We start from the raw sequence: 18035 nt of genomic DNA, 5'->3' as shown, positions 1-18035 counted from the left end.
GCCGTCGCTGGACGCCAATCTAGAGGGAACAGTGCCTCCGAACGTCAACCCGTCTAGCAGTCCATTGGTGGGGGGGGTGTGAGTGCGTGTGTCGTTTTGTTCTTAAGATTGACAGATGGTGCTTCATGTGCTTTATCCATTTTAAAGAGTAACATTTATTCATGTATTTTCTGAGGAGGATGAGTGTGCATTTGCTTCAGTATGGATGAATTGATCCACAAATGATATTTTAAGCATCCTTTAGCTTTTTGGGTGGATTTTTTTTTCTTTTTTTTTTTATATTAGTTGAACAGCCGTGATACAAAATGAATAGTATGACTTCTTATGGGTATGTTGCAGGGAGAAGGAAGAGTCTGCCAACATCAGCAGGACTAGGGCAGAGTTCTCACACTTCACTCTCTTCAGGGATTATTTTGTAATGCATGAAAAAAGCCACTCTACTCCTAAAAAATGTATTTTTAATATATGAGAAACATCATTTTAAGTACACAGACATTGTAAGAGCTAGCTTTCCTACTGACCACAGTCTCAACCCCAAAGTCCTTATTCAGCTAAAACTGAATGAGAATTTTGCCTGTTTAAGAAACCTTATGAAAATGTCTCATTAAATTTAAAAATGAGAAGCCAGAAATGTTAGATGTAAATATTCCAGCCAAAGAAAAGAAGATTAAGAAAAAAAGTTACCTTTCTATAGTTTCCGAAGATTAGTAATAGATTCTTATAGAAGGGATACCATTGCCTATTAAATTCTGTCAAACAAGTAATAAAATTATGAAAATGTTATAGTGTATAATTTTTAGTACAGGTCATCATTTTCCCACAGAACAACAAGATCTTTCTTATTTCTTTACAATTTTAAAAAATCCAGGAAATGTGGGTGATAGGGTAAAAGGAACTATGCAAGGTTCCTATTAGTGAATTCCATTTTTACTGTTAATTAAGCATGAAGGCTTAAGGGACTACACAGGTACCGGACATTCAGTCTTATCAAGCTCTGGGTTACTAGAGCCCCTCATATTAATTGCACATCTCCCAGAAGACTCTTGTGGGTACCAACCCATCTGCAGTAAGCTCTGGTACCCCTTTCTTCTCTGCAGTGATGCTGCCAGTAGATGCGGCAAAAACCTCTGAGAAGGCTTTATGGGAATTACTGCTGCTTGAAGCAGCATTCATTTCTGGTTGAATATCTACTAGAATATTTGAGGTGTCTGGAGAAGAGCATGTCAGTGGAGCGCAGCTGCCCTCTGGCATGACTCCAAAACCACACAGAGCCCCATCACCCTTCTGCAGAACTAGGGCAGTGACGAAGGGCTGGGGAGAGCAGTCTGCAGTCTGTGCTCACCTCTTTCTGCAGCTTTTGGGGCATTTTGCTCTGCTTCACTTTTTTTTATTCTTTTTTTCCTCCCTTATTTCCTATAGAGAAGGGAACATCTGGGAATGCACTGATTTGCCTTTCACTTTAATTTCTTTTCCTGTGGAGTACACAGAGAGCTGCGGTCACATAAGCACGAAATAGACTATGACAAGGAAAGGGCCCCCTCCGTTGTCAGGTCACAGGTTTTTACAGCTTCACTAAGAGCACCATCTGCTGGCATCAATATATTTATTTTGCCCTGTTCTAGATCTTTTCCAGAAGAATTAGGCTTATTATTGTCACTTCAATAACAGATCAGCATTTGCTAATTTAATTGAATGTCAATTCGAATGCAGAAGTTCTTTTCGTATTACATCATCTACTATTAGAAAACATACTTTAGTGGCTGAAATTGATGAACAAACACTTAGTGTAACATAGTTGAGATGCAGACTTAGAGACCCAAGGCCAAATTTTGCACTCATTTATATGCCTTGCAAAAAGATTGGAGTTAATGAAGCTGAATGAGGTGTGAAGCAGTGTAAGATTTGGCCTATATGATGTTTTCATTTAATCATCTTCAGGAGCCATTTCATTGGCAATATTTGTAGATGCATAAAGGTCACAAGTCTGCAAGCAGAACTGCACACTAGATTCCACTTTATATTCTCCTCTCCTACTGATATATTCACTGGCTGACATCCATGAATAATCTGCCCATGTACAGTCAGAGAAGAGCAGATGTAAGATCTACCACTTTGAAAGCAGAAGAAAGGAAGTCTATTAAAAAAAATACGTATGACCAAAAAGCTTTTGGAAACTCTTTTCCTTCAGATTCATCCTGATGCTGGCTAAGGAGGAGAAGGAGTAATTGGATCAGTGCTATAATGTGAAACTACACAGGACAAGACAATTAAATTTCCTTTCTGTAATTGCAGCCTCTCTGGATGTCCTATTGCTGCAGCAGAGAAACTGGCTAAAGCTCAAGAGAAGCATCAGAACTGTGATGTGTCAAAATCAAACCAGGCATCAGATCGGGTTTTAAGGTATTAGAAATCACTATAATACTTATTATTATGCAGAATTCATCACACATTCACCTAATCTGAGAATTTATATTTATATACATTGTATATACATATATATCTCCTTTAAAATAGAGTTAGAATTAGGGCTTCTGGATCCAATTCTCACAGTTTATATTTCCCACTCAATTTACATGGGGGAGGGTTGGTAATTATTTTGGCAAATACATGTAAAGCTGAAAAGCTCATTTTTGTCTTAGGCATTGTTTGGTGTAAAGATGACTGCTGGAGTGCAAAGTCTAAGAACAATGTGAAAAAAGTTGGTATCTTTTGGGAATAAACTAATATTTACCGGTAAGTCTTGGTTTTTTCAGCAGGCTTTTACTAGTAAATATCAGTTTAAAATAAACCAGAAGCCCTACTTACATTACTAAACTGGTAGTACACCTTTCGGCAGGACACTTGGAAAACTGCCAGATATAGCTTAGATTCCAAAGTAAGGCCAGGCTTAGTTCTTTATCTCTGTTCCCCCACTCACTGCCAGGAAGGATGGAAAGAGAGAAGAATTGTCCTGAATTTTCATATGGGAAGGACTTTGAACCAATTTGACATAACCCTTATCTTCATCCACATAGGATTCTGCATTTATCCAAAGCTGTGTCCAGCTTTGTGCTATTGTCTCCTCTTTTGAGATATGTGGGTGGAAAAAATATTGTTTCTACGGAGCTGAAGTGTGAAGGGTACATGTAAAGGAACTAGACTTCTGCGTGATTGTACCAGCCTTATGCTGATGATGCCCCAAGAGCTGCAGAATTTCTCCATGGATACTGCAGTATCTGTGGGCTGGTATAGGTGCGTCCCTTCCAGCAGCCTCAAAGAGCGTGGAGGAAGTGCTGCAGCTTTAGTTCCCAGAACTTCCTACTTATCCCATACGTTTCTTAGTATTTAGCTGTCTTCTAGCTTTAAAATCTGATAGGCCTGCTTAGAATAAAAATTGTCTGCTGTATTATCAACATCATTCTTTGAATATTATCTTAAACCTTCATCTAATCTTGATGGTCTTTTCAAAAACCTGTCTTTCCATAGACCTAGGAACAAAGAATTATGGTTCTCATCTGCAGAAGATTTTTTGTCATGCCTGTTGACTTCATTTTCTTTCTTCGGATTGCTTTTGATAGGCTTTATCTTAACTGCCCCTAACTCGGGTTGTACAGTTTTTCATACAGCATCCCAGACAGTTTTCTTAGAGAAGGGTTCTTCAAATCCCATTAATAAAAAACACCTTTGAGGGAATATCATAGTTTTTCACTTCATGAAAAAAGACAGATCAAAAATGCAATGGCTTGTACCACTGCTGATTAAAGGGAAGCCATGGAGGTCAGATGCCATGCAATGAAGGCAACTGCTCAAAAGCAGCTTCCAGTTTGCTGGCAACTCCCTATGAGGCTGCACTGTAATTTTAACTTTGCTTGTGAGCCTCCCCTGTGTTTCAGATTTTATAGGCAACTCAAGTAATGCTTTCATCTTGTCTCCTGCTTCCCTTTTACCTTTAAGTCATTGAAGTATTTAAGATTAAGAACTTGAGAGCTATTTATAATACTTGCATGCCGGCAATGGATGGGCAGACAGAGATGTTCTAAGACTGAATCTTGAATATTTCTCTTCATCCCAGTTTCCGTCCCACCTGCATTTTAAATTTCTTACTTGAAAATAAGTTAAGTTCATTGGACATCTCCTCCACAGAAAGTTTGGATTTGCACTGAATGTACAGGATCTGAATTGCATTTTTTAGCTAAATATAGATTGTCTTGACAAAGAATCAAAATATTATTCATATCAGACCATAGTATAAATGAGCCTACTGTATTTTGAGGAAGAAGTGTCTAAAGGAAAAAGCATACATAAATCAAAGGGAATAGTATGACTAATATGATTTCTTGGGTGATCTTTACATAAATATCCTGACTAAAGCCTATGAAAATTAATTCATTCAGAAAAACATAATATTCAAAACCTATTTCTTACTATTTATCACATTCCATTTTGTCAGCCAGCATGATGATACTTCTGGTCTTGACTGAATTTATGTTCCTATGAATGTTCCTTCCATTTCCTCTGGTTATAAATGCAGTAAAGAAAAAAAAAAAAAAAGAAAAAGAAGAAAGATTATATGATTCTTGATTCCAGGAGAAGCATCTCAGGTGTGCTGTGTTCATCATCTTTACCTCCTGCTAAATGCAGTAGGTAGACATGCAGCACCATGTAGCAGTTGCTCCCTATGACCCAGTCATATAACAGTTTCTTATATAGGTAAGATTTGCAGGATCTGACCTTCATTTACCTGCTTTGAGAGCTGATGAGTCCTGTGTCCAGTGCAGAAGACAGCGTGACAGTGGAGGAGTTCACTACAACATTCTCTCACTGAGATTTCACAAGTTTCTCCAATGGCCAAATGAGATTAGTCATCCTGACTATCCTCCCTAATTCTAAACAAAAGAGAAATTTTGCTGATACAATTGTAGTCTGTATTCATTCACAGCTCCTGCCAGAACCCTGCCTTTAAGGGTGAGCAGGACCTGCGAGCTCAAAGTCAACAGAGATTGCGAGACTCTCCTGTGTATTTCTCAAGATGAACATGGATTTGTATATTAAGGGATGAAACACAACTAGCTCCTTTGGAAAGCATACAGGAAAATAGCATACAACTCTGTTGAAAGAAATTCAGAGGAGACTCCGTTAGTTAAATGGAACTTCCATTGCTATTTTTTCTTTTTGACATTTAAAGGAATTTGTTCAAACTTCTTCTGTCAGTCTGCCCCTCTTTAATTCACCTCCCAAAAGAGAAAATGTTTGGTATGTGATGCAATTACACGGGGAAAGGGAAACCCTGAAGTATTTTAAAAGAGAATTTTAAAATACTTTTAGCTACAGGATACATTTAGTGGTATTAGAATTAATTTTGTCTAGGCTTTGTTCAAGAAAATATATATTGTTTGTCTGCTGAAAATAACCAAACTAAGCAAATGCAATATTATATTGCTGTCTCTTAAGTACAAGAAATAAGTAAGATTTTCTAATCTGAACTATAAATTATGCACAGACACAGTAAACTGAACTGCATCTAACAAACTTTACATATCTTTAATTTCTAGGCCCATGTGCTTTGTTAAGCAATTGGAGATCCCTCAGTATGGCTACAGAAACAATGTCCCCACCACCACACCCCGCTCCAACTTGGCCAAGGAACTAGAGAAATACTCTAAGACTACGTTTGAATATAACAGTTATGACAACCATGCCTATGGCAAGAGAGCCATAGCTCCCAAGGTGCAATCCAGAGATATATCCCCCAAAGGATATGATGGTAGGAGGTGCACACTCTTATACATGAGAGACAAGTTTGCAGTTAATCATGTTGTTGTATATGTAAACATCATACAAATAAGACATGTTTTCATGTTCATATAGTATTATGAGGAATGCTGTCGTGTGTAAGTTATTTTAAAGGCCTTTTTTAAAAAGCGTTTTTTATACGGTGCTTGCTTCAGGATTGTTGTGCGGGCAAAAGAACAGCTATTAAGCTCCTGGGATGTGTTAAGATTGCAATAAAAACTAAGTAATAGATCTGGTCCTTATGTTGCTATCTGGGAGATCTGGCCTCAAGGGTCACATTAGGATTCTTGCTCCTGTACGATAGTTCAGGTAACTCATAAAGATAACATACTTGCTCTGTGGGGATATGAAAGTAGAAAACCTGGACCTCATTGCACTTCAGAAATCACTTCTACTTGCTTAATGAGGCCTTTCTGCTCATTCTGTCCTCATGAGTACACCTGTTGAATTCTCTGGAAAACCTTACATAAGTAACATGTTTAGGAGTAGGCTGAAAGTGGCTTTAGTTCGGGAGAAGACAATGGATGGGATCTGCCAGGCAAGAGGATTTTTATTAGGGGAGAAAAATGAACTGTAGGATAAAGAATGAGGATTTGGATTATAACTTTTGAGGACAACAGGAATTTTTCAGAGCAATACAATTATGTGTGTATATGTATATATATAAAGAAACAAACTGTGCCTTTATTTTTTTTTTCTTTTTTTGAATAGTAACAGTTTATTTTTGGTTAAAATATTTGATACTACTCACTGACTACCATAGGAAATTTCAGGCAGGTGTCAGACTTTTGTTTAGGAAAACAGAAATAAACATACTATATAGAACAATTTATGCTGTTGCCAGAACACAGATTCTGACATTCAAAAGTAGGTTAGTGAAGAAAGGGAAAATTGCTACAGTTCTTGCCTTCTTATTTATGATATTTTGGATATTTTGCTTTCTCATAGAATCAACAGGCATGTTCTTGCACTATAGCAGAGAGGAGAGGGGTTGTGAAAGGCAACATATTTTTGAGTAAAATGCCCTTTTTTCTTCTCATACACTCACCTTGTTTGCCTTTATCAGGATAAGGGCTTGAACATTATTAAAAGTAAATTACTAACTGTGGTTAGTAAGCTAATGAGTATGAGCGTACATTAATATAAGGTGAATGAGATGTTAACTGTTGAGTATATGCTCTATCTACTCTTGCCGAAAGGCAAGAATCAGATTATTGCTAGGGATCCTGTGGACATATGTATTTTCAGATCAAATAACTGATGCTTTAGCAACTGATGTATATTTTTCTCATTTAAGACCCCTTTTCAGCAAATAATTACAAGTTTCACTTTTTTTTCCAAATCATCACAACTTGAAAATACGTGCAATGTTAAACCCAAGTTTAACAGTGGCCTTAAATAATGAAAGGCTAGGTTAATATAGGTTACTGTCTTTATGCACACTCATCTTCCTTTGTTATGAATAGATATTTTACTTGGAAGTAAGACTGGGACTAGGTTGCTTCACTGCCCAGCAGGGACTAAGTTGCTTCACTGCCCAGCAGTGTGAGCGAGAGAAGACTGAGGGACACTGAATACATGTGATTCATGCTGGTACAGCAAGTGTACATGGTTCTTGTGTACTTAGAACAGCTGAAGCCTATTGTAGCTGGAGCAGGTTGTTTACCAAACAAAGGCTACTTCCCTATGGATTTGTTCCATAGCCCTGGCTCTGCAGGAGGCAGAACACGCTGTACCTGGTTCCAAGTGCTGTGCATGCTCTTTGGCCAGTCAGACATACAAACATGGTCCCAGAGATTGGACCTAATTTGAATTTTTCTTTGTACCCTCTCAGTAATTTTGATTAAACCTTTAGGAGTCACATGTCTCTGATATTCCATAAACAATTCATCATATTTGGCTTAAATTGGCAAAGAGTTTTGAAGTTCCTCAGGAAAATCAGCTAAATTCATACGATGAAGTGAAAACCTGAGTATGCTAAAAGTCAAAGTTTTGGCACTGACTTTCAATGGGATTTTGCTGTCAGTTATTGTAAATAACTGAATATGAAAGAGATGTCAGGAAGAGGCTCTTCACTTAAGAGAGGCACTTTTACTTAAGAAACTTTGCAGTATTTCTAGGTGATTTCATATTTGTGTGTAAAGAAAATTATTAACTATTGCTACTAAAGCCATTATGGAGGTACAGAGTGCGCACGTATTATGTATGTCAGCAAACACATTAGTATAAAAGCAGAGTTAGCTCTGAAAAGTCATCCTGAAAAGCCTGAAAGTAAGCCTAAGGTTTTTGGGGAACTTGCAAGTAAACAGCACTTTAGGTTTTTTTTATATAAAATGAGTCAAATAGGCTAAGGATCTGAAAAATCAACAACTTAATGTCTCAATCCTTTTTTAATTATAAACTAGCACTGCATTTTCATCATCAGAGAAAGGGATTATATGTTCAATAAGTGTATGGCTGTGAGTGGTATAAACATAAATAACTCCTTTGGATTGTTTTCTTGATATTTTTATTTTTATTTTTCCAGTAAGCTTTAGTAAAAAGTCAAACAGAAAATGGATACTTTGCATTGTGAGGTAGAATGCTCTGATAATCCTTGAGAAATCTTGTGTTTGTGGGCTTGTTTTTCCTTTGAAACCAGTTTCATAGTGTATTGGATGGTATACAGCAGCAGAGATAGAACAGCTGGACACAGCAGGCAGAGGAGTCAGTGACCCTTCCAGTTGCTCAGGTGATGGCAAGAGCTCCTTTCATCCCACCAGTAGGACTGGGTCCTTCCGTCAAAACACTGAGAAAATGTTAGGAGTGGGATTCATCTGACCATATCTAGACTTTTATAATGGCAACACCTACATCTGAGCTTGTCACCCCTTTCAGATCCAAGGAGATAGATAGACACTTTTCTGATGCACTTAATCTCCTCCTGAAGTACGTATTTAAAACTGGTCAGGTGAATTATTGCCTGAAAGTTCCTATTTTTTTCCACTGCCTGTAGAGGAAGCCTGTAATGACTAGATAGATATCTGAAGTCAGGTGAGATGAATCTCTTTTTGTGCAAGTCAGAAAAGTGTTGAAACTGTAATTAATTTACATACCATATTCAGTGCTTAGACAGTACTGGGGATGAGGGTGCCTGGTCAAGATTTAATTCTGCTCCAAATATCTTAGTTTGGTCCTTTATATTGTTGGGATCTCTCCCATTCCTCCATTATTAATTAGCAAGAGGAGCCTGTAGACTTAGAGTAGTTCTTAGTAACAAGCCCCCAGGCACGTCTGATGGGAGACCGGTATGGGTATGCAGCTGGTTAGACCTGTGTCTGTTATTTAATGGGAAAGGTGTTCTCCACATTTGACTTCGCTCCAGATCACAAAGTGTAAGGGGGACTACAGAGTTACCAAAACCTGATGCTTCAGAGTTGGGCAACATAGCAAGCAGAATTATCTCCTTGAAACAATGTATCTTTACCTTCGTTAGAGATCTACTTGATTCAGTTTATTATAAATTGGTGATCTTTGTTTCTCCTGGAAAGTTAATGTGAAATGAACAGTCTGGGTTATGTGAATCATCTTAAAATGTACAGCTACAGTAAAGCTCAAATAACCATAGCCATTTCTCTCTGAGTGAGTTTTGCTTAAATTATTTGTAATCTAAAAGCTAATAATTGCATAGCATGTTTATAGCACTTTACATCTTCAAAGTGTTTTGCGAGTGAATCGCAACACAACTAAATTTTAGAAGCAACTTTATATTTATAGGGAAAATGAATTTGAGGCATAATATAGTTTGACCAAGGCCACAGAGGAGTCCATATCAGAGCTTGCATAAGTTTCTGATGGTTAGTCCTATGTATAAAGCTGCCTCTTTTTTTTTTTTCTTTAGCACACATTCTCATATATATGATTTCTGATGTAGTATGTCTCTTATGTTTGTCTAAATGTGACCTACTATAACAAGACTAAAATTTTTTGCAAGTGACAGAAGTCAGATTTCTTCATATGAATTTTGAAAGATATTTCTAATTTGACAGGTTCAGTGGTACAGGGAGCTTGCTGTGTTAACACAGTAGAAACTGATTTATTTGATTATTTCCTTCCTTAAGTGTAGGAAAATTCTTGTGTGTCTTAGATACCCTTACAAAGTAACAATGGATAAATGCTGAATTTTTAATGACTACCACTGACTACTATATTAATAATTAAACTCTTGAGAAATAGTTCACAGGTTTATTATTAGTGGATACCCTGCTAGAGTAGTTCTACTCTAATGTATTCAAAACAAAGAAATGTGATGAATGTTTAGCATTCACTTCACTTTAAAAAAAATCACACCCTGTGCATTATGTGGCTTTCCTGGGAAAACTCCATCTGTTATGAATTCAGTGTAACACTATTTCCTTTACAGTAAAAATAACGGCATTTTTTTCAGTTTTTTAGAGAAAGAAGGATGACATAAGCTCTAGCAGAGATATTTTGCTTTCAGATTCTTCTTTTGAACCCTGCCTGCCTACCTAAGCAGCCTGTGGTTCACAAATGGGCTGTGCTCATGGGAGCAGATTATTATATGGATGTCTGCTCAGACAAATACACCTGGAGAGTCTGGCATTTAAATGGAACCCATCATGGAAGAGCTCTAGCTAGGGCCTGACCTTTTTTGTATAGCTCTCTAATCAGCATGCTAGTTGGTTATTGTTATACTGTGCTATATAGTATGATCTCTGCAGTATACATTTCCATCTTCAGGGGAAGCAGATGCTGTAATATGCATGTGTGTATCCTCTGACCTTGCCTTTTATTTTTTTATGAACTGTTAGATTTAGGAGATGAGCTGACACTTCCTTGCATTTATACGAACACTTCTAAAACAGAATATTTGGGAAGAGGGTTGGAGGAATAAGTGGGCTAATAGAGCTGGTTTCCATTATTACTGTAATACCTTTGGCTGCAGGGAGCATTTCTTAAAAGCAGCAACAGCACTGCATTGTGTTTAGGTAGGCTGGAGGTGAACTTTGTTGGTGTCTTAGCTCTTCTGTGGCCGCTCACCACTTCTGTCAGTCAGAGTACAGCTGAGCACCACTCTCCTCAGCCTGAGCAGGAAGGGGTGTCTTCGAGCCTTATTGTTTTTATGAAGAGTCCTGGGTGCTCGGGTTGGTTGAAGGTGGGGACATTTCAGCTATATCTGTTCCTATTTATACAGCCGCTGCTTCTGCCTTTGGGCAAGCTGTGGTAAAACTCACACGTGACCACCACCCTTCTTCCATCACGGTCCTCTCCTTTCTGATGGCCGGTGTTGTAATATTTGTCTGTGATGTAGGAAGAAGAAACCTTTTAGGAAGCATGGCATGTTTGAGGATGTACGAATAGCACTGTGGCCCAGAGACCCAGCCCGTCAGCCTTAGAGTGGGCTTGATCTCCAGCAGCCCTGGGGAGACTAGGCCTTAAATTAACGGTTTGCTCATGTAAATAGGAAAGAGTCTCGTAGTGTTATGTTGCCCCTCATTAATAAAAATGAAGGAGCTGAGCAGATCCTGCCTTCTGTCTGACTATATATGTGGGGTAAAAGCAGTGGTTTTGTGTTTTTATTGTTTACTAAATCCAGCCTGTTTGTCAGAATTATTCATGATCACGTCATGCAGATTTTTGCAGGAGGGTATTTCATACAAACTCACATATGTAGCATTTAAAAGTCACAGACAGAAATCAAGAAATACAGCCATCATTCTTATTGTGGGCTTTTTCTTTTTGGCATCGATTACTGTTGCTCATTATAAATTTCACCTCCAGCAGTTTGTTTTTCTCTTCACTTATGCAGAATACTCGTTCTTTTGAGTCATCCTTGTCATATTTCTTCCCACAGCTAAACGCTACTGTAAGAATTCAAGTCCAACCAGCAGCACAACAAGCAGTTATGCCCCTAGCAGCAGCAGCAATATGAGTTGTGGTGGAGGCAGCAGTGCCAGCAGTACCTGCAGCAAGAGCAGCTTTGACTATACTCATGACATGGAGGCAGCGCACATGGCTGCTACTGCTATTCTGAATCTCTCCACTCGCTGCAGGGAGATGCCTCAGAACCTCTCCACTAAGCCTCAGGATCTCTGTTCGAGGGTAAAAATTAGTAATTCTGTTTGTTGATGAAGATTTCTCTTTACTGCTCTGTGGCCCTGATAGATAGAATGGCTTCAGTACATCTTGGTTTGTTTTGGGTTTTTTTTTTTATTTTCCTTTTCCTCAAAATTAGCATAATCCAGTGGCTCTGCTAAAGCAGGGAGGGGGAAAAAAAAAAAAAAAAAAAAAGAAAGATGAAAGTTTCTCACAAGTATCTCCAGAAATCCCAGCTGGTTTATAAGCTGATGATACTGATAGCATGTAGTCCCTCTTTTTTTAATTTGTCTCTTAATAGTGAGATCTATAATTGTAAAAAATGTTTGGGTTTTTCGAGTGGTATTAAGTACTGATTTTTTTTTTTTGCTAAACAATGTTTCATACATTTTGTGAAAGGATTAAGATTTAACAATGTATTTTCATTTAAAAGTCACAAATGGGACCTAAGGTTGTGAGATCTAGCACAAAGAAATCTATGCTACTTCTATGTTATAATTTATTGCCCGTCTGTGATATCACAGTTCTAAAGTCATTGCATAATACAGTTGAAATGAACAAATCCTCCAGTACAGGAGACTTTAAATGTACGTAACAGTAGTGCAGGGTCACTAATGTTTTATATTTTTATAGAGCCTCAGTGTATTATTAAATGACTGTACAGATACAAATAAAAGCTTTTGTGGTTAAGCTTTATGTATTAAGAAAAACAGTGAACTATTAGCGGTTTTTAAGAATATTATTTTTTTAATTATAAACATTAAATTTAAACTCTGATAGCTGTTAAGAAATGAGTATTTAACATGCACCAGCAAACAGTATGGTGCTACCTATAGGAGACCACTAGATGGCTAAGCAGACAGATGCAGTGCAGAGGAAACATTTTTATTGTGCTTATAGAAGAGCTTTTGAGCTGGCAGACATGTTCTGCTCTTCTACATATAGACAAAGGTTTTTTTCCCCTCATTGTGTAAAGCCCCTTGATCATTCATAACAAACTAAACCTGTAGCAGTAGGTACTTGTAATAATCTTGATTTAAGCCAAAATGACTGGTGACTTTGTTTTCAAATACTGCTTTTTATATTAATTTATTTAATATTGTTCAAGAGAGAAATGTGTTTCTGGCATGTAAATAAATGCAGTTGTTCTCTATATCAATATGATGGGAGTTGGAATAAAATGCTAAAAGTCTTCTGTATCAAAACCAGAAGGGGCCTCTTTCGTAGTGTGTCACCCTATATTGAGACTGAAGGAATTAATCTGAGAAGATAAACAAGTATTTTCTAAATTAAATTAGCAAGATAGCAGCAATTATTTATATGCTCTGACAAAAGGCAGTAATTCAGAAAGAGAATTGCATTCACAGTACTTTTCTGCAGCTCTGTTGCTACTCCAGAGGAGAGAAAGTCATCAGATATATGAAGAGTCAGTCCTATTCACATTACTTTTGAAACCAAATTTCTTATGCATCCTTTCATTTTTGAAAGGATGAGGGATTCTCTGTGGGCATTTTTATTTTATCTGTCCTTAGTTTGTTTAAAAATTTGTCTTCATTTTAAGAAATCTTATTTGTCCTCACCTAATAAAATAGACAACCCTTTTTTGTTTCTATAAAAGAAAATGTAAGAGCCCATATTCACCCTACTTTTCACAGTACCTCAGCCACTGCAGAAATTGGTACAACTATTGTTGCAACTATTCCGCTACCTGAATTTATTGATTATAAAGATAGATATATGATATGTTAATACATTTACATCTGGAAGGAAGGAACTGTGAAATTTGAATATATTTCCTCATTGGCAAAATGGTGTTCAAAAGGACTTGTTTTGGTACCCTACCTCCCTATTTAATTTTCTGATATTATCTATTAAAGTATTTACTGTTAATGTTAAATAAACAAAGAAAGAAAGATTATTTGCAGCTAGCTGATTTTTGTTATTCTAATCATCCAGACAGGTGTCAGGACTGGAAACAAGAATTATGCAGATGTTACCTCATAGATACTGACCTGATGCAGAGTAAATCAAGAGCATATATACAACAAAATATACCTTTAGAGATTTCTCCCTTTCATTCCAAATTTTGCACCTGTGTGCTAGTTGGCAGGAGGGTAATGAAGACTCTCCCCTCTACCCTCAAATATCAGATGAGCCATTCAGGAAGAAATCTACTTTAACAGCATTAATGTTGTGTAACAGCATCATGCTATGTGTGGGAGGGGGCTCAATGCTTACAATCTATACAGGAATGGAAAAGCATTTTATCACTCTGCTAGGCAATCAGATTGAAGAACACAGAGAGGTAACAGTTTGCTAGTGTGAAGCTGAATTAACAATATTTTTCTTGTTTTGACAGAATCCTGATATGGAAGTCGATGAAAATGGGACGTTGGATCTAAGCATGAACAAGCAGAGGCAGCGAGACGGTTGCTGTACCATTTTGACACCACTGGAGCCAATGTCCCCGCAACGGCAGGCTGTGATGAATAACCGGTGTTACCAACTGAACGAGGGTGACTGCTGGGACTTGCCAGTGGACTACACTAAAATGAAGCCCAGTAGGATAGATGAAGATGATTCCAAAGAGATTAATGTATGTCTTTTTCATCTATTAGTTCTTGTTGCAATCTAATTTTGGTAATTCATTAAATTTCTGAAATTTGTTTTTTGAAACAAAATTAATATGTGATAAAAATGGTGGTTTACTACAAAAAGGACGTTCTTCTGGTTAATCTTTAGGATTACAACATGCTGGCACACATCTGATCTGTGACTAAGTTCCATAAGACAACATTTGAACCATGAATGTGAATCATGTTTTCGAAGAGCTTCATCTTGTTAACAAATATTTTCTGCAGTAAAGATGTTTTCCTCTATCCAGATTACATTACTCTGTGTAAGCAAGTTGACATAACTGTGCGATACTGGGATAATCAGCTCTCAAGACAAGATATTCTCCTGAATTTGAAAACCATAAATGAAGTGCTGAGTATTTGAAAGCATGTATTACTTAGAAATCAATTTAAACAAAAGCAGCAGAGTATAATGTAAGCTTTCAACTATTGCAGCTAATCTTCTACATTACTTACACGCTCCTGATAGCTCTGTGTGTGAAAGGGCCTGTATTAATGAAATTTTCTTTCAAGAATACAAAGAAGATATATTAGAAATCAGTGTTACTTTTCAATTCATAATACCAAGGCAACAGCAAAACCCTTTAAACAGAAGAGGCAAATCGAGAAAATATGTCAGAGAATTTGTTTTATTTTTCAAAGCTTAGAATAGCCAGGACACTGAAGAAGACTGCTGACAAGGTTCAGTGCCACTGTTTTTGTTCATGAGGTTTCAGCCCTTACCACTGTGCTGTGTACAATGCTGCACTCAATGCAATTTAGCTGTTTGGAGACTTCTAGAGATTGTTCTGATTTTTCTTGGTTTATAACAGAAAATTAGACTAATCATTTGTGTGTAGCACATTTCTTGCCAATTTTAATTAAAACGTACAACTATTTTGAGTAACTTTGAAACTTATAACAAAGTGACATTTTTCACTAGATACACTGAATGCATTCTAGCTCTGTTGTTAATTACCATTTTACTATTAATTTCACTGAAATTGGGAGGAAATCTGTCACTGTGAAGGAAATGTGAGGTAAAACAGACAGTATAGCGTGTTTTTTTCAGAGTAAGCAGAACTCTCTGTTTTTACTGTGGTGTTTATAGCACCATCTGCAGGAATCGCTAAATCAATGCATACAGCGACTTAATTCCTGAAACAGATAATGTTGAATTTCTGAGTGTATCAGTAATGTTAATTACAAATTATATAATTCTTTTTTGCCAGACAGATCCATTGAGGTTTGCCCCACATTGACATTCTGTATGGAGCTGTTGAGATTGCTCCTGTTTCATCTTTGAGATGCTCTCAACAGTTAAAGTGTTATTTAAGACGGCTTTGTGATGTGTAAGATACTGTATTTAGTCAGCTTTCTTCCTTTGCCTTTATTTTGTGGTGATTTTAGAAAAAAAATACGTATTCCTTTAAAACAAAATAACATGACAGGTGCAGGAAAAGCTGTGTTTTGCCCTTTTTTTTTCTTTCCTGATTAGATAAACTATATATTCCACATATTGTGAAGTCTTCATCGAAATATACAAGTATTATTTTAAGGTTTAATAAGTGAAGAAATATAAAATAATGTCATTATTTTTCTCTATCAGAATCGGATTACAAAGGAGATAGCATCTGATGACTCTACTTTGCATCATTTTGTGTAAACTGTAACCTCACCTAGCTGAAACTAATGCTTATATATTTGCCTGTAGCCAGAAGATTTGGATCCTTTCCAAGAGGCGCTTGAAGAAAGAAGGTATCCTGGTGAAGTTACAATCCCAAGTCCTAAACCCAAATACCCTCAATGCAAAGAGAGCAAAAAGGATTTAATAACGTAAGCATAATGTGAGGTGAAATTATTTTTCTCCTTTTAACCTTTTCTCTCTTTGTCTTTTTTTAAACAAACGAGTACATATACGCCTTGCGGTATGAGCATGCAACATTTGCAGCATATAAATGTTTCAAACTGCCAGTTAAGTAAAGTGATAAGCTAACGTGTATTTGCTTGTTCTTAATGATGCTATATTGTATTGAGACGCCATTTTCATTTAAACCTGTTCATTTTGCAGCTTTTCGATTAGGATGCTTAAAACCCCTTGCAGTCATTGCAGCTAAACTGGAAACAATGAAACTTTTAAAAGTTTTTTTTAAACATACTTACTATTTTGGCTGTTTTTGTTTTTGTTTGGTGGCAGATGTCCAACACCAGGGTGTGATGGGAGTGGTCATGTGACTGGTAATTACGCCTCACATAGAAGGTGTGACTTCATTTTTTTCATGGTGGATTCTGTCTTTTCAATTTATTGTTTTCAGCTTACCTCAACAATGCTGTCAAAGTAAAACGTTGAACTGTGTTAACCCTTTGAGTAATATATGTTGATCTTAAAAGCATGCTAATTTGTGTGTTGTATAAACGTCTTTTATTTTTAAATAGATTACTAAAATTTCCAAAGTATTCTTAAGCATTTAAGTAGTTAACCCAGGAATCTCAAATATTTCTTGTTACATTTTACTAGTTCATAGAGAAACAAACAAACAAAAAAGAACATTTACAGTATGTAATTTTGGAAGTAATGTTGATACCTAAATATATTCAGAGGGTTAACTATATTACAAAATTCAATATTACAGCACTTGCCCCATCGCTTTTCTGCATTACAAACTTTTACTTTTTATTTTTTATGTTGTGTTTGTTTGGGAGTGCTCAGTTAATAAGAAGATTAACTTACTTCTATGTCCTGCCATGTCTTACAGTTTATCTGGCTGTCCCTTGGCTGACAAAAGCATTCGAAGTATGCTGGCCACAAGCTCACAGGAACTCAAGTAAGATATAAAGAACAAATATTTTCTTTACAAATATTTATTTGATGGCAAATTGTGTATAATTGTATCAGAAATTAGAAAGGCTGTCTGGAGAGCTGCTGCAGGAGGGGCTGATCCTGCTTGGAACATGTGTTGAAGTCTCTAGAAATTCCATACAGGCTGGCTCTATACATAAGTCTGTTGATGTAGTATCTCCTTTTGTGTATTCATTAGGTGATAGGGATGGAAAAAAGTCAGAACTTCTGGAATTTCATCTAAATGTTTCAATTCCTATTCAATTTTCTTCTGAACGTTTGAGCTTACTAGTTAGAACCAAAAATTCTCATGTGATTAGACTGATGAAATACTTCTGATTACACAACCAGTAAAGTGCTGTAGTTTCTCAAACACAGATCGGAGGGAAAACAAAACAATTTGTTTACCCCTAATGCTTGCATAATTTTCCCCAGGTTTGTATCACTGTTTTGAGCTTAATGCATTTTCTCATTTGACTATGATTTTAGTATTTACTTAGTTATTCCCCTACTTGAAATGCATTCTTTACAATTCCTTTCAGTTCTTTGGAGTGACAAGTGTGAGTAATGAAAGTTAGGGAATTGTGAGACTTAGCTTTGATCTATCTTCCTGCACCAAATGCTCAACTGCAACTCTGTATGAGAGGGTACTACAGCATTTGTTAGTGCTATGAGGCAGTGGTACTCCTGAGCTGGTAGTATGGTTAACACGG

General features: G+C 36.8%; 1 protein-coding gene across 1 annotated transcript in view; it reads left to right on the top strand.

Annotated features, from left to right (window-relative positions):
- The window catches only part of MYT1L (myelin transcription factor 1 like), an 81635-nt gene that overhangs the window by 8085 nt on the left and 55515 nt on the right, over window positions 1-18035 (top strand). The window contains exons 4-9 of the mRNA XM_029086955.1: window positions 2293-2400; window positions 5532-5743; window positions 11627-11874; window positions 14228-14464; window positions 16198-16319; window positions 17240-17308. Coding sequence (XP_028942788.1) covers window positions 2293-2400; window positions 5532-5743; window positions 11627-11874; window positions 14228-14464; window positions 16198-16319; window positions 17240-17308 — 996 coding nt within the window. The remainder of the gene's footprint in view (window positions 1-2292; window positions 2401-5531; window positions 5744-11626; window positions 11875-14227; window positions 14465-16197; window positions 16320-17239; window positions 17309-18035) is intronic.

Source organism: Antrostomus carolinensis, unplaced genomic scaffold (assembly GCF_000700745.2).
Source record: "Antrostomus carolinensis isolate BGI_N321 unplaced genomic scaffold, ASM70074v2 scaffold13869, whole genome shotgun sequence".
Lineage (NCBI taxonomy): Eukaryota > Metazoa > Chordata > Aves > Caprimulgiformes > Caprimulgidae > Antrostomus > Antrostomus carolinensis.
The sequence above is the reverse complement of the archived record's forward strand: the minus strand, read 5'-3'. Positions and strand labels throughout refer to the sequence as shown.